The sequence below is a fragment of the Rhinichthys klamathensis genome, unplaced genomic scaffold (assembly GCF_029890125.1).
Source record: "Rhinichthys klamathensis goyatoka isolate OS25496 unplaced genomic scaffold, OSU_Roscu_1.1 h1tg000491l_1, whole genome shotgun sequence".
Lineage (NCBI taxonomy): Eukaryota > Metazoa > Chordata > Actinopteri > Cypriniformes > Leuciscidae > Rhinichthys > Rhinichthys klamathensis.
Window position 1 is genome coordinate 266,010 of NW_026606977.1, and position 19,636 is coordinate 285,645.

Consider the following 19,636-nt stretch of genomic DNA (forward strand, 5'->3'; position numbering starts at 1 on the left):
CTTTCCATTCACCCGAACCAGTTAACTCTTGCCTAACCAACAATGTGATCTGGCCTCAGATCTAATATATCATTCCTTTTGTTAGTAACATAAAAGTGATGAAGGGGTGGATAAATATGTTTAAAATAAACATTTTCATAATTTTCTGAATCAGATGACACATCAGATTGCTGTGTATTGATGTATTATTTTTAACTGCCAAAGAAAAGAGTTGTCATGCTTTGCTTTTCCCATGGTGGGTTAAATGTGAAATTGAGCCAATGCCAATGAGAATGTCATCAGCTGGCACTGTAGTTAATGTTCGGTTGTTTTTATTAGGCAAAAAACATATACATGGGATTCTGCTTGCATGATGCAACACTAGGCACTATACACGTTTTTGCACATTTTAACTACTCTAACAGTGAATCTGAAGTTAAAAGCCACATTAGGATGTTTAATTCTAGGTTGTTCTAGCTAAAAGATGATCACCGGTGTACAACGTACAATTCCACATGAAATCCCCAACTGCTCTGGCAGGTTGTGTGTCTAACTATCCAAGACAAATTACCTGGGGGATTCTTGAAGACTCAGAAGGAATTAAAACACCGTTTGTACAAAGTCAGTCCTCGCCCTGAGAGCGAAACCTGTTTCCTGGTGGACAAACAGGTAAGAGACTCGTAAGGTCACTTCAGTGAACAGAAACCAGCCAGACAAGATTAATGGTCCATGTTTTTAACAACCTCAGTGTGGCCTTCTGGTGACCCGTTGAGATATGCGGCTCATATTTCACCCTAAAGTCAAAATAATTTTAATAAAAAACAAAATGCTAATTAGGCACATTTCAAAATTCACAAAAAAGCACAAAAGTCTCATTACGTTTGCTAACAAATAAAAAAAAAAAACTATTTTTACATAATGGTAGTATTTTGTATGCTTAATTATTATAATAAGTAATATAATACATAATAATATAAATCCTTCCCATCTAATTGCAAAAATGTAAAAAAAAAAAAAATTGTGCTAATGACATTTTAAAGTCACATGCAGCCGCTCGCTAGCTCACTACTTTGTAATATTAACAAACAGGCCCTTTTATAATAATGATGCGCACATTAAGAGTTCAAAAAGGTGTGTGTGTGGATGACATTGTTGACCTTTCAAAAATGAAGTAGTTTGAGCAGTGAGCACACAGCAACACTGACGTGCAGTTCGGCTGAATGTGGAAAGAATAATGGCGTCTGATGGAGCAGTTTGTCCTTATAAACTTTCTTTTTCCACCAGAAAATGCAAAGTAGTGACTAAGGGTACGTTTACACGACAACGATTACTAAAAACAGAAACGTTTTTCATTTGCATTCTTTGCATAGCCTACAGACATTGTCAAAACAATCCCCGTTCACACAGATCCATGAAAACGACTAAAAACGCTGTATTCTGCTGCCAGGCCAGTTAGCGATGTCACTTTGTAAAGAAACATTTTACCTGACGGGTTTCAAAGTGCAAGTTTTTGAAAATGATACCGTATTGGCTCCGTGTAAAGTACTGGCAGCATAATAGAGCGTTTTTATCATTTTTGCTTTGTTGTTGTTGTTCTGTGTGTGTGTGTACGTGTGTTTTTTTTTTTTTTTTTTTTTTTTTTTTTTTTTTTTGTGAACTGTAGCCTGCTAGTCTGATTGCTGATAAATAAAGCAAATAATTTCAGGGAAACTTATTTATATAGTATACACTTCCTTATGCAGGTTTTGAAAATTATTTATTATTTAAAAATAGTTTAAAGAACCCATATTTTCTACTGTAAATCAAATGAACAGTATGAATGCTGTTTAAAAATAGTACAATTTGAATACTTTCCATGTACCTTGTTCTGAAAAAAAAAAAGAATATTTTAAATGAAATAAAAACCAGCATTAAGTTTTGCCAAATAGGCTACTAAAAAATAAGTGCAATATTATTGATTTGAAAAAAGATTATTAAACAGCATAACTGCCTATCATTTTAGCTATCAACCAGAAAGTATATTATTGGATTGTACAGCCTATATATAACAAAAATACTAGAGTAAAAAAGTTTTATTAGATTAAAGCCACTTTTTTAGCCTTTGTGTGGAAGATGACATAAATTTCATGTGATTCCTTGCTCAACAGAAAAAAACGCCATGGTTGACGATGGTAAATAATTATTTGGCAGTTTTGTGAATGTGAATTATTTTGACATTGTTGTCGCCTACGCGGAAAAACTAAAAGGAAAAACTTTTCCGTTTAGTACAATGCCCTATGTAACCGCACCCTTAGATTTGAATTAGTTTTAGATCTTTATCCCAGTAAGGTTATAAACCTATCTAAAACCAGTTTATTATGTGATGTCTTATACCCCAAATATTTAGTCAAAGTCCTTTTTTGTAATAAGTGATAAACACATGTAAACTTTAATAAGCCAGGGCACTTATGTTGTGTTTTATCAAATGTCTCAAACATACATTCACAGAATTGCAAAGCTTTAACTCGATTTGTATTTTAGTCTGGTCCAAAAAGAAAAATGACCTTTTCCTTCACAAGAGCTGTTTTGATGCAGTCACTCCTCCTAAAACACAGCTGCCTTGCGAACTTAAGCGTGATACTTTACATAATGCATTGCTGCCTGCCTTTATTAAATGTCTGAGTGAGAGTTGTTTAAATTTGTTCATACTATGAATTTGAACATTAGACACCAGTCGAGTTTTTCACACCTAAAACGGCAGTCCTGAAAATGAAGGTTGCATGGCATATAATCAAGTTAGCTGGCAACGTGTTAACATGTTCCTGAGATTTATAATGAACTCGGCTATATTAATGCTGGTATAAAAAGACTATGAGTAGGCATTTCTTTTTCCTGTGTGGGAGTGAGGTGACCTTGAGCGCCTGCTGCAGGAAACAGACCCACCTGGCTGACATGTCCTAAAATACGGAGGCCTCTGAGACCCATATGTCCTGTCTGAATTCCAAGCAGGCCAAGTCCCGATTCAGGGAACAGAAATTCAACAGGGAAGTTTTAGCCACAAATACCTAGCAGAGCACCAGGAAGGAAAAATCAACATACTGTGTCACCTCTGTCAACACTGAGTCCAACAAACCAGACCAGTAACAATGTTTTATGTATAACACGCTTCCCAAACTCAAGGGCACCTTTAAGAACCAAAATAATATAATTCGTATGAAACGCACAGACAATTCCAAAAACAACGCAGTCAAATCAAACAAAATGAAATACCAGCGCAGTGTTGCCTGAGAGGTTATTTACACTAACTCCGCCACCACTGTCAGTTTGAAAATGACAAATAAAACCAATCTGATACAAGCCGTAGTGGTGGGTGGCATTACCTTAGATGCTACTGACTGGAGTTCGAATCCACCCTTTTCCGAACTCATTCTTCTTCCTTTTCCCATCGCATATCAGTTTGAGAGGCATTTAGGAAGAAAATATTTCAAAATAAATAATTGTAATAAATATAATAATTTACGTTCTATGATATTATTGCATACCGTTTTAATGTACACCAACACTGAGGTGCAAAATAGTATTTATAAGTATAAATCGCATCTACTATTTACACTTAGCCTATTGCAAAGGAAATACTTCTAATTTTACATATAGTGCAAATATATATTTTCACTTAGTGTAGATAGAATCTGCTATTTAAACTTATAATGTAATTAGCAGCTATCGCTATGTGCTATTTGCACTTATAGCATCTATTGCTATTTGCACTTATTGCAATAGCCGCTGCCTAAAAATTATTCTGTGCTGAAGTAAATGCTACAGGAAAAAAACATTGAATAAGTTAGTTCAGGCAAGAATATAAAAAAGTAAATTCTATATTAGTAGGCTACTTCATTCAAGCTTGTAGAAATCAAAGCTTGAACTTATAAGTATATTTTACTTGGAATTGTTTATGTTTACAATTATTCTTCGAGTACGTTTCAAAGTTATAAAATTAAGTGTAAAACCTACTCAACTTTCTGATACTGGTGTTCCCATCATACCCTGGGGCATGAATAATTAATGAACACAAATTAATACGGTTGTATTTTACACTGTTTTCTTGTACATGTACATTGTTTTATTGTTGTTTTTGTTGTTATGTTTAGTCACTTGCTGTTTTGTGACATCTGGAGTTGTTAGGGAGGTAGAGAGAGAAATGATGGTATGTTTTCATGTACATTAGTATCATCGATTTATCTAACTAAAGAATACTCTCAGGGCAAAAAAAACCAAGGGCTGTGTATGTAAAAGTGAGTATGAAAATTTCAGGGTTTGTGCTCAACCATCCAATCCACATCAGTTTCCATGTTCAGATCTGCTATGTGTTTATGTAGAACAGTAAATACAGAGGCCAAACCGACTTTGATCCAGCCAACCTTGTAAGAGCTAATGAGAAGCAGAGATGCATCCAATTTGTTGAGGGACATCTGTTTGCACTTTAGAGTAACTGCAGATGAATGTGGAAGATTCTGGCAAGCATGGAGGTGAGGAGGTGGAGGAGGTAACGAACTAGAGCTTTGAGAAAGATGAGGAAGAGGTTTCTGGGAAGCATATGACCACAACTGAGTCTGGACAGCTGCAGCTCTGCGCAGGCAAATGTCCAGCGAGAGCATGACGAAAGCTTTTCACAGCGAAGGGAGAATATTCAGCTGGTTAACAGCCTTATTCAGGCTCTTACAGCTCATATATTGTGTAATCTTAGCACACTTTTAAGGGAACAGGGAGGTTTCCTGACATTAAATCATGACTAACATCAAGCTAATGATAATGAAATGTGATTGTGACGTGCTAAAGGTCAATATTCAGAATATGTAGAAAGCCACCAGAGCCATTGTGTCCACTCAGACAACAGGGTCGCCAGTGTCAAGCTTGTGTTTGTTATTTAGGATTTAGCAGCGTTTTCTCTGCTTGCGAGAGAGTGTTTGGCTAATACTCTTTCCTCGGCAGGGATTATTTCTTTTGGCACTGAGCGCACGGCCCATGATTCAGAGCTGCTCGTGGGCTCAGGCCCCTGGAGAAGCGTTAAATGCACATTCATGGAATATGCAGACGCAAAAGACAGTGGCAGATGGAGAAAGAGAGAAATGTTTGCAGTCTCTCACCTGGCCTGAAGTGTCCTGCACATCTGACTATTTCCCTGGATTAATATGTGATATCCAATGATCTGAGATGAGAGTAGAGAATCATTTTAAAACGATAGTGCACAAAAAATAAAAAATCCCTCGCTTGAAACTTGAATGCAGTTTATTTTTCGTGGACAACAAAAGTTATTTAGAAGAAAGTCAAAATCTAAAGACACATGACTCTCTATTCAAAGTATTCACAGTACAGTATGCCTTATCATGATGCCTTTGGTGACTATATAGGATTACAATTATATTACAATTACAATATTGCAATGATTTTCATTTGGTTATTCAGTTCCCCAAAGACTGTGTCATTATACATATTGTTTCTTTCGCATGCTCGAAGTATGAGGACATTAATATAAGCAATTTTTACATTTAAGTAACAAAAAAAAAAAAAAATTGTAACATTTTGCGTCAATCCGTCGTCCATTTCAGTGAATTGATTCAAAACTCAATCGATTTCAAAGATTTTTTTTTTATTGTCACTCAAAAATTTTTTACAGAAGTCTTCGTGTGAAGATATTGTATCGGTGCATATGAATAAAATTTTTAATAAATTATTATTTTAATTATTTTAAAAAGCGTTGCAGAAAACGGCTAGATTTGTTTTATTGTATTATTATATGTCATTTTATTTCAGGTTCCCCCTGTTATTTGTAAGACAGTTTTTAGTAGACAGGAAAGCCTATACAGAAAAGGAAAAAAAAAATACAGTTTTGAATAAGGCATACTAGACAGAATTGAACTTTTTGGTGAGCAAATCCCTTTAAATTTTTCAATTCTTCCTCTTATGCAAATCTCTATTTCAGCATTCATTTGACTGTCAAGTGAATTTGTATGAAAGCAAGACGTTTTGCATGTCATAGCCTTTCTTTACATTTGAAAGTGAAGAAAGCCCACCTGCCAATTCAAGAAGTGCTCGTCTAAACAGGTTCATTTTGGACCCACAAATACTTTACAGTGTGGGAAGGAAGTTGCAGATCCTGTATGTAAAATGCCTGGAGCATAGAAAATATACTCCTTGGATTTAAACATTCACATAAATCTGTCAACATTAGATCTGCTTTTCAATTACACTGTGGGATTTTGCACCCCTGGCTTAAACAGCTTTATGCAACAATTATTAAAATGAGCTGATCTGAGATCTCTTTTGTTTCGAGGCTTGGTTCACTTTGGGCCATGCTTCTAGTTCTTGTGAATAACAAACTCAACATTTGTAAACACCTTCAATCCTCTCTCACTGGACTCCATGGTTAGTCTTTGCAGAAATGATTAGCTCACATATTAATCACATACTTTTTCCATGTTCGGTAAAGACATTCAAATGCGTTATGCATCAAATATATCTGCAGATCAGGTCAAAGTTATTTTACAAACCAGAAAAGCTAGCCTACAGCCTTTGCACATAATGGGAGTCAGATTTGTATTCTAGTATGATCAAAGCTCAAATACATTGTTCTTGCAGTGACTCAAACCTTCCATGCCCCTGGTAATGCATTGGAAGCTCGTCTGCATGCAGTCAACCAATGAGGAAAACGTGCCCAGACACATCTTTCCATGTTGATCAGCATTCAGCACATTACGGAGTCATTTACAAAACCTGAAACTCAGAGCCCATTGTTTTCAAAGTTTACTTAGCCAGATTCAATAAGCATCTGGCTGTGTTGCTTCATCAGTTATGTTCTTCCCTCCTAATCAAACTATAAATGCTTGTCTAAATAAGCATTGTTACACTCTCTGCTCTCTGGAATACCACATTCTGATTGGTGGATTGTGGCATCCTGCAGTCAAGTATATTTGTATATTATTGACCTCTAAACTACTGACCATTAAAAAATAAATATTTCATCTGATGTTATTTCGTATTTTATTTATATATTTGGTAAAAAAAGCCATGCCACTGAAAGTGACACAAATGCTCCAGATAAAGACTTCTATTCAGCAAGGATACAATAAACTAATCAAAATTGAGAGTAAATACTTCTACATTGAAACAAATTTGTATTGCATATGCATGCTAAATGTTCTATTTATCAAAGAATCCTGAAAAAGGGGTATTGGTTTCCACAAAAGCACCAAATCAGCATATTGGAATGATTTCTGAAGGATCGTGTGACACTGAATACTGGAGTTACGATACTGAAAATTCAGCTTTGACATCACAGGAATAAATTACATTTTAAAATATATTCATATAAAAAGAAGTTCCTATAAGTCATAATATTTTTTACTGTATTTCTGATCAAATAAAAAGTGAAAGGGGTTCAAAAGAATGGTTGAAAACAGTTGTTTGCAGAGGACATGTGGGGTACAAGGATTTGGGGGACTTGTGTCTTTTATATAATTGTGTTTTAAATCCTGACCCAATAAATACAACTTAAGGAAGAACAGACACCTAGCCTTCAAATTTATCACGGAAATATCACTGAGAAAATAGCCTTGCTGTAGAGCGTGGTTAATGTTCAACACACCTGTGAATAAGGGATCAAGGGATAACTGGATATAAAATTACGCTGGTTACAGTCATGGTGTTCCCCTTGCAACTACCAGTAAATCAGCAACTTTTAAAAACACAAGACGGCTAAAGAAATTGTAGAAAAGTGCCCCCTTCTGGACATGAAGAAAACGGAGCAATCATGAAGACTTTTTAAATCGCTACAAAAAAACAACACAGTTTTCATTGACTGCTTCACCAAGATTTTATTCATTTGTACCTATAAAAAATAAAGGCAAAAATATTTGTTTTGAGAGAAATTATGGTGGACAGACAGGGTGAACACACCAATGTCCAAACTCACTTGTCTGTTCTCCAAAACTGGACAGAGGGAGTGATTTCTATTTAAACATTTTCAGAGGCTTTACCCGTTGTTCATCTGAAAACTGATGACGGGTACTTTAAAGGGATAGTTCACCCAAAAAAGAAAATTTTGTCATTTACTCACCCTCATTTTGTTCCAAACCCGTATGAGTTTCTTTCTTCTGTTGAACACAAAAGAAAGTATTTTGAAGAATGTTGGTAACCAGACAGTTTACGGTAGCCATTGACTTCCATAGTATTTTTCTTCCTACTATGGATGTCAATGGCTACCATCAACTGTCTGGTTACCAACATTCTTCAAAATATCTTCTTTTGTGTTCAAAGGAAGAAAGAAACTCATTCAGGATGACAGAATTAACATTTTTGGGTGAACTAACCCTTTAAGCATCTGTGGCACCAGTTGTATTGTGGGAAAAGTGATCTTTCATATGTCCTCTAGAGGGAGCCTTCTGCCACTCTCCTGAATAGCGTCTGTCTCTGTTGAGAGGTCATGTTCTCACATGTCTCCAGAAGATTGGCCACTATCAGCGTCTGCTGAACTGTCTTTGCTTTCACCCACACTCTGCCATTCATTCCAACAACCAGCTCAAAGGGGAAAATCTTCTCCAGGTCCTTCACTATTTCACTCTGAGGAGCCAGAAGTCTGATGGGAAGAAAAAACTTTTTTTTTTTAGCTTTTTAATTAACCATGAAATCAAAATGGACAATTCTTGTTTTTATGGAATATTTTATGGAGCATTTATTAAGCGATTTATCAGTGCATGTAATTTTTTAGAAAAAACTGCAAATCACGATAAACGCTACTTAAACAAAATGTAAATATATACAAGCATATTTTCTTAGCAATAGATTCTATTTACACCGAGTAAAATACCAGTATTTTCTTTGCAGTAAGTGTAAATAGTAGTTATATGCCATTTAATAGGGGCAAATACAATTTGCAATAGCAAACCACAACCATCCAACCAATTCCCAATGGACTAAATTAAGTCCCGCCCAGTCCCTTTCCTGTTTGAGAAGCCATTTCACTCAGATGCAAATCACAATAGGAAAGAAAAAACTATCGCAACTTCCGACTTTAAGTAAGCTAAGCTTGGAACTTTATAGATCACAAAGCTGTATTGCATGGGCAAATTACAAACCTGCGCACTAGTCCCAGAGATACTTTAAAGAGCAGCCCATCAGCTCCAAACACCCCCATCCCGTTGGCCCTGCCACAGCTGTCTATACACACCAGCTCGGGTTCCATATCCTTGTTTGCAATTGTGAACTGGCTATACACCAGATCTCCAACCTACAAAACAAAGTCACATTATTAGTGTGTACAATCATAATGCAATGTAAACAGTGTGAATTATTCATTTGAGTGGGGTGTAAGAGTGTTCATATAAGCAAGTACCTGCACATTAGGCCTGTTCCTCTTGGTAGCTCCCTCGAATGCAAGGTACGAGAGAGATGCTTGCTCACTTCCTCCCACGTCCACTTTAAAGATATCTCCAGACTTTGCAGTCACAATACCAATCACACTTTCACCCTTGGCTGGTACATACTAGAAGAAATAAGGACAGCCTGAGGATGTACAAACCTGATGACAGATGACTAATACTAAATTAAATTAGTTGGTTCAAATCTAGTTAGCTCCTCCTACTGCGTGACAGCTTAATTTTGGGCAAGATTTATTTATTTTTGTTTCATGAATCTCTCTCTCTCTCTCTCTCTCTCTCTCTCTCTCTCTCTCTCTCTCTCTCTCTCTCTCTCTCTCTCTCTCTCTCTCTCTCTCTCTCTCTCTCTCTCTCCCTCCCTCCCTCCCTCCCTCCCTCTCTCCCTCCCTCCCTCTCTCCCTCCCTCACACACACACACACACACACACACACACACACACACACACACACACACACACACACACACACACACACAGGGCTCAATTTCCAGTACTGCCCTAAAGCAGAACAAACCTTAGCCAACTTAAAATAATAAGTGCACAAAAGGTTACTGGTGTGTGAGTCCAGTTCCTCACCCGTCTCTGCTGAGAGTCTATCCAATACAGATTTGGCTGTTTGTGGCGCAAAATTCCACTTTTACACACTTGAACTTCCTCTCCGTTTCTCCGGAGCCCTGGACCGCATATTATCTTTTCGGTTTTGATATTACCATCACCATGTCCATCCTCAGGCAATCTGAATGAAAACACATCTCCGGGTAAAAGTACTTCACCTATTTTGTCTTTGAAACGAGCATGTACGGTGTCCATTGCAGAAAAGCAACGTGAGCGCCCTGTGTTTGTGTACTTCCGGCATCGAAGGACTCTAGTTATTTCCAAAATAAAAGTTATTTTAAAACAGTTAACGGTTAATTAATCCATCAAACCAGAATGAATGAATGAATAAGGCAAAACTGGCAAAAACAAAATGAGAAAGTCATATAAAAATTCTCTAAAAAATATTAGTAGGATCACAAAATCAGTATTTTACTGATAACATCAAATAGGAAAATATACTTTTTATAATTCTGACGTAGTCCGTCATATCACCTGTTTTACTACACTTTCTACACAAATCTTTCTACACAAATTTACTACACAAATTAAATTAAAACATTGTCCTGATGAAACCAGTTTGGGGGAGAATATATTTACAACCAATTCAATTAAAAATATATTGATTATTCAAAATGATTTGAAATGTAAAGGTATCAGCTTTCATGACTTTGAAAACCATTCGGTGGCCGTGAACGGGACTCCAACGGAAATGCGTCAAGGGGACTTTTAATTTGTTTTACTATTCCCGTTATGGCGGAGCACACAGAGGCAGAAGGCATTGGCCTGGCCGCTAACAGGTGCGGATTTTGCATTATATTTCATACACCGGTTAACACGAACGACCAGTTATACTTAGTCTTGTTTTTTCCTTAATAGTCAACTGGGTAGTGTTTCCCAGTTGGCTAATCTGAATCTTTTTAAAGCCTCGTTTGGCCTGTTGTTTCGTGGACAATGAAAGCAGCGTAACAACACACGACTGATTGTTCTTATACCGTTATTTCTTGATTTTTTCATTACACTTCAGGTTATAGAACGTGGTTTTAGATACAAATGCACATCATATGAAGTCTGTTATGTCAACTCAGGAAGGTTTAAACGGGATTATGGTTCGTAAGAATGAGTTAACTGGTCTGTCTGCAGTAGTCGTTGTGTACTGTACAGATATTATTTGTTAAAGTTTATTTTCGCTCCACCAGCATGGCCCAGCAGCCAGCACTGCGTTTCCCTGCCACTGCACCTCCTCCTGCCACCACCTCCACCCGCAGGCAGCCTTTACTGAGCACCCCTGTGCCTCCCTTTGCTATGATGAGGGGTCCTCCACCCGCTGCCCGACCGCCCTTCGGACGGATCCCCTTTGACCCCAGTGTGCCCCCTCCAATGGGTGCCCCACCTTTACAGGTATGAATAGTAGTATATCAGATGCCGTTTATTGTGTAATTCCTCAACTTCGTGTTAATTGGAATAGAAAGAGAAGGTTGGGTGTTTGGAAGGTTTCTCTGACATAAATTACTTTCAATTTAAGAGACCCCCGTTTATGCCTCCGCCCGGAGGATCCATGCCACCTCCACCTGGCATGATTTTCCCTCCAGGAATACCACCTACAGCCTCTCCTGCTCCTGCTCCTCCTTCCCTGCCCTCCACAGAAGAGATCTGGGTGGAGAATAAGAGTCCAGAAGGAAAGGTATAGTTTCTTAATGGACTGAAATACTGTTGATTCCCAAAGGGAAGGTGGCTTGTGTTATTTTTACTTCGTATGCAGAGAGTTGTAATCTTGCTATTTCTTGTTCTAAAAGTCTTGAGGATTTGTTTAAGAGAGCAAATATTTGTTCTGACAACATTATATCAGGAGTATAGTTATTTCTTAAACACTACCTTTCATAGGTATGGAGTCGGAAAGAATTTTAAATGTTTTTGAAAGAAGCGTATTTTATGTTTGATGTTATTTGCTCACCAAGGTTTTAAAATATATTTTTTTCTATTTTAATGTATTCCAAAATGTACTTTATTTCTTTGACGTCAAAGCTGAATTTTCACCATTACTCCAGTCTTCTTTAATGTTGCATGATCATCCTGAAATAATTCTTATACGCTAAATTGGTGCTCAAGAAACATTTAATTTATTATTATCAATGTTGAAACAGCTCAAAATTAATAGAAAGTTCAAAAGAACAGCATTTATTTTAAATAGAATTTTGTAACATTATAAATGCCTTTTCTTGCTGAATAAAAAACAACCTTTGAACTAGTGTATATTATATATTTTAAATAATATTTTTTATATAAATATGCTAAAGGTTTTATGTAATTGGAGAGGCAATTTCTACAACTGAAAAACATATCAATACTTGTATTTTGCATAACAAATGAATGCATAATCAGTAGGATATTGCATAATGGATTTTTGGGGTTCACGATGCCTTGTATTTTCCCAGCCAAATCACAAGCTCAATGCACTGTTGCATTGTTAGTCTCTTTACTTGATGCCGTTGATACTATAACAGAATACATTGTTACTTTCTTTACAGTGCACACAGTTTGATTTATAGTCCTTTTCTGTTTGCTTTTCTTTCTGTTCACCTTCTCCTTTCAAGTCAAGTCACCTTTATTTATATAGCGCTTTTTACAATACAGATTGTATCAAAGCAGCTTCACAGTGATAACATGAAAATAATACAACAAAGTTTGTTTCTGTTTCTTGTTTCTGTTTCCTATTCAGGTGTATTATTACAATGCACGTACAAGGGAGTCGTCCTGGACGAAGCCTGAAGGCGTGAAGGTGATCCAGCAGGCTGAGTTGGGTCCAATGATGCTGAGCCAGGCAGCGGCGGCGGCAGCAGCAGCCAGTGGAGGTTCCACCGGGCCCGGTCCTTCCATCAGCCTCCCAGCGGCAGTCAACAGCACTACAGCCACACACACCTCCCAGAGCCTCTCCACATCCATGAGCTCCATCTCCTCTCCCAGCATCACAGCAGTCTCACCTCTCCTCCCAACACCTGTATCAGGTAAATGCCATTCCAGTGAACTTCTAAAGCCCAATGTATACTTTGGTTTTTACGAGTAAGCTAGTACTTAGTGTGTGCTTAAAGTGCACATAACGCAACTTTTTGAAGACGGCAACACGTCTAAACGAGTACAAAGAATCGTACAAACATTGGACAAGGATAAGGTGCGACACACACCGTGTCCTAACTAGGCCTGTTAATTTAACACGTTAATTTAATTAGTTGGTTATGATAAAATATTGTTAAAATTATTTACTGCACCTGCCCAAGACCTAGGTAGTTCATCCAACATTTCATACAGTTGATTGGTGAACGAAGCAGGGCAGCAACTCGCTCTGTGATGGAGCCTATAGAATGCAATTAGAATGCCTCTAAAATTCTAAATATTTATATCTTTATTGTCTCATATTTATATCATATGATATAGTTAAGCAATAGCACACAAGAAATGAGCGCAGTATTGCAAAAGTGCTGTTTTTGATTTATTGAAATGTTGCATAAAATCATGTTAATATTGTGTTTTATTTTAGACACTGTTTTTGCTAAATTTTGCCAACGAAAATATTACATATAAAACCAGAGCAGAGCTGTTGTGCACAAGCAACACACAGTGGTGTTCAATTTTGGAATGAATCTGTGTTTTGAGCCAATCTGGTGAATCAATGTCCCATTCATAAAGAGAAAAGAAGCGTGAAGTCAACACACTAAAAAATAGCAGCTCCAAACAAATGTATTGTTGTCCTGCACCTGAGCCCAATTAGGGTGTTTGGGATGTGCACAACCTTTTTTGTATTTTTAATCATTCATAAAGAGAGCCATTTACTTTTCCTGAATAAATCAGTCGTTTCAACTAATCGAATGAATGAATGACTCAATAACTTATTCATTTAGACATTTACCTATTGGCAGATTTAGTTTCTTATTTAGACTATCATTTCATTAAAGGGTAACTCAACCCCTGGTCAGAGCCTGACTCCGCATCTCTCTGTAGGCAAGGGCGTGGTGAGCTGGTGCCTGATTACGTCACAGGGCACCACAACGTCCAATAGGAAAATTCAACTGCAGTAGCCACCGTTCAACCTGAAGAGGGCAGCACTAAGATGTTTTTACTCCATATATTGTTAAGGGGCACTTGGCAACTATTTCAACTTAATAAAACCATTTAGAAATCATTTGAATGGTTCAATAACCTGTTCTGGAGACAATGGTGACTTTCCCCGCTACCCCCAGCGTCCCCAGGCAGAAAACCAACCTTGCAACATGGGGACTAACGTCCCGGTAAGTTGGAAATAGAAGTCTCGTGAGAAGCGAGAACGAGCGAGTAACACGAACTGCTTCGTGGCAATTTGACATAATTTTATGATACTGTGTATGATGTATTACCCACTCGGTAGACATAGATCCACACGATAAAGTTGGCCGGCTCCGATAATAACAAATGCACATGAGCAGCGGTAGAAAGCGGGAGGAAGGTGCCGCAAGTTAGTTTTTTTATGACAGTGTTGTGAAAATATACGCCGCACAGCTGTAGGGGGAGCTCGAAGAGAAAACATGCGACAACAAAAGTGAAAATCAGCGAAGAAATGACTAGAGTTGCCAAGTGCCCCTTTAAAACACTTTATGCCCAAATGTCAAAACATTTACTCGAATCGATGAACAGCATTAATAAAGCCCTAGTCTTTCAGATCATTAACAAGTTATTTTAGGGTTTAGTTACCCTTTAAAAATATTTCATATTTTGGGGATAGTTTGCACAAAAATGAAAATTCTGTTTGTTTATATTTACTCACCCTCATGTAGTTTCAAACATGTATGACTTTCTTTTGGAGAACATAAAAAGATATTTTGAAGAATGTTGGTAACCAAAGTGTGTTGGTCTGTAAATATGTCTAAATACCAATTCAGATGAAGCTTTTGAGAAGAAAAAAACACATGCCCATTGTAGCCTAAAAGTTTGTGTAATAAATTCTATGTTGAATAAAGTAAAATATTTCTTTCTAAAGCTAAATTAATGTCTATTTGAAGCTTTTCTCATTTAAAACTATAATGACTTTAAATTATCTTTTTTGGGGTAATTTCCCAGCCAAATTAATTAGATTCAAAATATTTATGAACTTGATTATGTACTACTTTTGATAAGCTTTTTTCTTTCTGTAGTCATGTTGCTGAGATCCTATTGCATTATGTCTGGTTAGGGTTAGTATACACAAAATAATTAACTGTACTTTGGGTTGTTGTTGTTTTTTCAGCAAGGTTGCCTTTATTTGATAAATACATTATTATTGGGGAAAAATATTGCTATTCAAAATAACCGTTTTCTATTTTAATATATTTTTAAAAACAGTCAGTTCCTCTGTTTTTATTATATATATATATATTTATTACATTAATTTCGATATTCCCTTACATTTGGATGGTACCTGAAATCTTTGATAGTAAATACAATCAACAATTAAATATATTGGCTGAAAAAAAGAGAAACAGAAATTACTTTCATAATAGTAGCAACAAATATTCTATGGAGAAAAAATAAAGAAAATGCATAAATTGTGGTAACAATACAATATGTTGCTATACAAGTAATGTTAGCTATTACAGTAATACAGCCTTTTTTGTATTTCAATATGCAATATAGTTGTATATTTTTTACTCAGCCTGTAGATTGCGTATCAGATCCGCCTATCAGTTTTGGCTTCTCATGCCGTTTTTTTTTCTTCCCTCAACTATATACAAAAGGAACCTGAGGAGGGTATATTTGACTCCAGAAGTACTCTATTCCCAATATGGGTATTTTTATTCAAACTATTACTTCTTTCATTCCTTATTTCTTTAGTAATGTACTTTGGGTTAATTATGAAATATTTATTATCTTCTCTGTCATCTGTTCAGAAATAGTATTCTGGAGAAATAATTTGTTTCATTGATCTCTGTTGGATTTTGCAGAAAAATTATTTAATCAGCTCAGCAATTGTTTATCAATTTTGTTCTGTTATCAAAAGTAAATCAAGTGTTACCATTCTGTATTCTCAACTGTTTGAACTGTAGCCCCTGACATAGTGGAGATGCCGTCAGTTGTAACCACAACCCCCAGTCCTATGGCAACCCCAATAGCAGCTGTCAATCCACCAACGGTTACGGTCGCCATGACTGCAGGACCGCCACCTCTGCCGGTGGCATTGTCTCATACTGTGCCACAGCCCACTGCTCCAATGCAAGGGTTCCCTCCTGTCATGGTGCCACCCTTCAGAGTGCCCCTGCCTGCCATGCCCATTCCACTGCCCGGTAGGTCTGACCTTTGAACTTGTTGAATCAATCGTACCCTGTTACAGGAATAGTTCACCCTAAAATGAAAATTAATGGTACGTTTACATGACAACAATGTACTAAAAACGAAAAAGTTTTTCCTTTTGGATTTTTTCGTGTTTACATACGACAACATTGTGAAAACAATCCCCGTTCACACGGATCCGCGAAAATTTTTAAAAACATTGTATTATGCTGCCAGGCCCGTAGTTGGCAATGTCACTTTGTAAAAAAAACCTATGCGCCTATAGACTTAATGCGTTGTATGCATGCACATAATGTTACCGCTTTCACAAATTCATGTTTTTGTAGTTTACACAGAGACAATAACGGTATCATTTTCAACATTTTTGCACTTTGAACTTGTAGCCCATTTTTAAAAGTTTGCGTTTTCAGACCCCCAAAACACTGTTGTCGTGCAAATAAATGACCAAAAACGCATAGGTTTTTCGTTTTTAGTTGAAAACTATGTTGTGTAAACGGCCCCTTAGTAATCATTTACTCACCCTGGTGTTGTTCTAATGCTGTATACCCTTCTTTCTTTTATGGACCACAAAAGGAGATTTTTTGTTATTTTTTATTTTTTTTAGTCCCGCTTGCACTCCATATAATGGCAGTCAATAGTGACCAGCATCAAGCTTTTTAAAAAGATTAAAAAAAATAATGACATAATTTTTTATTTTAGGGTGAACTATCCTTTTAAGAATTCTTCAGCTTAAGTGTTCTCTGAATGCAACTGCTTTTCTCTCCTCAGTTCCTTGTCTTTCTGTCTTTTTCTTACTATGCAGAGCATGTCTGTAGTTTGACAGGAACCTGTAGAGTCGAAAAGATGCCCTTGTCTGCTTATTGGATGAGTTAACTAACATCTTTAATGAAATCGTATGATGTAGAAGATTATTCAAAGCAAGCTCTATTGTAATAAATATACAATAATAAGTGATACATGCAGTCTTAACTACTGCATTAATGTTGTAGTGTTGCAGAAATGTTCAGTCTTGGCTGTAATTTGCCATTTTCATGTGCAGTTTTTGGCAAGCAACATAGGCTGGCGTTATTGCCTAAATTCAGTTGAATAAAGATCAGTTAGCAATGTAAGATAATACTGTAGTATTTTCATCATAAATGATCTAGCATTTACTCTCCTGACACCTGAAAGCAGTAGATGACGTATGTTTGTTTTTTCCAACACTCTGTGCTTGCTTATACGCTCTTTCAGGTGTAGCAATGATGCAGATAGTCAGCTGTCCCTATGTAAAGACTATCTCTCCTACCAAAAACGGTAATTCCCTCCCCGTTATGGCATGTTAGTAACTGTTGTGCATATTTATGCTTTCTTTCAATGTAATTATTTCCAAATTAGAGGCCCCTCTGTTTCTTACAAATTAGACATTCTTTTAACAACATCATGCCACTTTTATGACTTGTTTTTGACTTAAAAGTTTTCAAAGGGACAGAAACTGATTTACTCCAATTATGTAAAATGTTAAGTTACAGTTGAGTTGTAGGAAGTAACGTAGATAATAAACTGCTGTAGAAATTCAGATAACGTTTTGATTTGTTGTAAATGTGTTCTTACCATGTGTCCCTTTTTTCTTTAATGATTTTAATGTGATATTGTGGTGGTATTGTCTTTGCATGCCTCATTCTCATATTTAATTTAGTGTTTAGATTTTTTGTTATATTTTGTGCAGTAATTAAATCATCCAACACACATTGTACAATGGCTAAATAATCTTTTTTTATAACCTTAATTTCTGATATTGCCCCCTTTTATAAAATTTGTTTTTGCCATGTTGTTAATACAACAATGCAAAATTATTTTTCTGTCATTTTGATTGTGGCAGAGAAGTGCTACATGTCTTGAACTGATTCTGATTGTGTGTATGTTATGTCAAGGTATGCTTCATGGCATGGCACCACCTTTAGTACCCATGATGCCCCATCAAATGGCGATGGCCGGGCCCTCAGGACTGCCTGGAGCTCTGAGCACATCCGAGTGGTCTGAGTTCAAAACCCAAGAGGGAAAGTCCTATTACTACAATAAACACACACAGGAGACCACCTGGGACAAACCAGAAGAGCTCAAAGAGACAGGTTAGACTAGAGACTGGGACAAAGGCTGCATTTACACTGCAAGTTTTATCTTTTAAACATATCTTACTTTTTTTTTTGTCCCTTCTGTTTACATTTATTTAAGACACTGTTATTGGTGTTTACATTAATCCCTGCCCAAACTAGAATTATTCCATTGGTGATCGCTTGTAGTGACATGGTTGTCCCTCGGGTATTGAATGTCCGTATATAAAAAATAGTTGTTGTTTTTTTTGTTTTTTGTTTTTACTTATGCCACTTGTACCTTTATCACTTGCCAGCATGGACAAGTTAAAGCTGTCATAAATGTTTGCAAAGGAAAATTTGACTGAATGGATAATTACATAAGCCATGGTAAGATTAAATGTACTTGAAGTCCACATATTTGATATGCATCTGATTTAAAACCACATTTGGAAGTGGCTCTGAGATTTCTGTGTTTGCATGTGTGCAACAATATCCAATCTGTGTCAGATGCGAGTAAAAAAAAATAGGAGTTTTTGTGCAATTGTAAATGCAGCCAAAACCATGAGGCAATGGTTTGACTTGTAAAAAAATTAATACCAATGAGATTTTCTTTTTTCAAAGTTTTTGTTTTATGAAGCCTCAGTGCTGAAATGTCTTTTCTAGCCAATTCAGTTTGTATTAAGTTATAGTTATAAGCATATAAGCATAAATTATAGTTATATAATATAAGCATATTAGTTATAGTCTGTTTTCCTGAATACAGCCTTCTGAAATGAGTCTTTTATGAGATTTGACAATTGCTCATCTCCATATTCCCATTATAGAAAAAGAGAGTGAGAAGATCAAGGATGCAGCTGTTGACATGATTGATGCTGAAATCATGGACATGGAAGATGGAAGCCCAAAAATCCACCCACCAAAAGAGCAGAAAGAGGTTGGTATAGTAACGTACCTAGTTTTCTAAATTGTTTTGTATAAACAAGAGTTTCTGACGTCATCTGTGCATTACTCAAAGGAGCTGAAAGATGAAGAGATGACAGAGGAACAGAAGGCAGCTAAAAAAGCAAAGCCTGTTGCAACCACACCCATTCCTGGCACGCCATGGTAGGCAACCACTCGTGCCTGTTTAATCAAAACAGTTTTACTTGATTCAACTACATTAAATATGCAACATTTTTAGTATTTGTAAATCACCCTCAAAATGAATTCACGAGCAGTTAAATGCCAAATGATATACAGGTCCTTCTAAAAAAATTAGCATATTGTGATAGTTCATTATTTTCCATAA

At 36.5% G+C, this 19,636-nt stretch overlaps 2 protein-coding genes and 1 long non-coding RNA gene across 4 annotated transcripts in view; 1 reads left to right on the top strand and 2 right to left on the bottom strand.

The window, feature by feature from the left end:
• The window catches only part of LOC130072529 (uncharacterized), a 56,952-nt gene that overhangs the window by 14,274 nt on the left and 23,042 nt on the right, over positions 1-19,636 (bottom strand). The gene's annotated exons all lie outside the window — the stretch shown is intronic.
• exosc3 (exosome component 3) lies at positions 8,216-10,248 on the bottom strand. Its single transcript, XM_056237669.1, has 4 exons — positions 9,965-10,248; positions 9,347-9,496; positions 9,090-9,241; positions 8,216-8,590 (listed from the first exon to the last, which is right to left on the bottom strand). Exons 1-4 carry the CDS (start codon positions 10,196-10,198, stop codon positions 8,383-8,385), a joined length of 744 nt encoding a protein of 247 aa, XP_056093644.1. The 5' UTR covers positions 10,199-10,248; the 3' UTR covers positions 8,216-8,382.
• Positions 10,710-19,636, top strand: part of tcerg1a (transcription elongation regulator 1a (CA150)) — a 32,559-nt gene continuing 23,632 nt past the window's right edge. Inside the window, exons 1-9 of one of the 2 annotated variants that reach the window (XM_056237665.1) lie at positions 10,710-10,782; positions 11,182-11,383; positions 11,508-11,666; positions 12,702-12,987; positions 16,033-16,269; positions 17,507-17,569; positions 18,187-18,384; positions 19,173-19,282; positions 19,364-19,452. In XM_056237665.1, coding sequence (XP_056093640.1) covers positions 10,736-10,782; positions 11,182-11,383; positions 11,508-11,666; positions 12,702-12,987; positions 16,033-16,269; positions 17,507-17,569; positions 18,187-18,384; positions 19,173-19,282; positions 19,364-19,452 — 1,391 coding nt within the window. In that variant the 5' untranslated portion in view covers positions 10,710-10,735. The remainder of the gene's footprint in view (positions 10,783-11,181; positions 11,384-11,507; positions 11,667-12,701; positions 12,988-16,032; positions 16,270-17,506; positions 17,570-18,186; positions 18,385-19,172; positions 19,283-19,363; positions 19,453-19,636) is intronic. The other variant, XM_056237666.1, reaches the window with a different exon arrangement.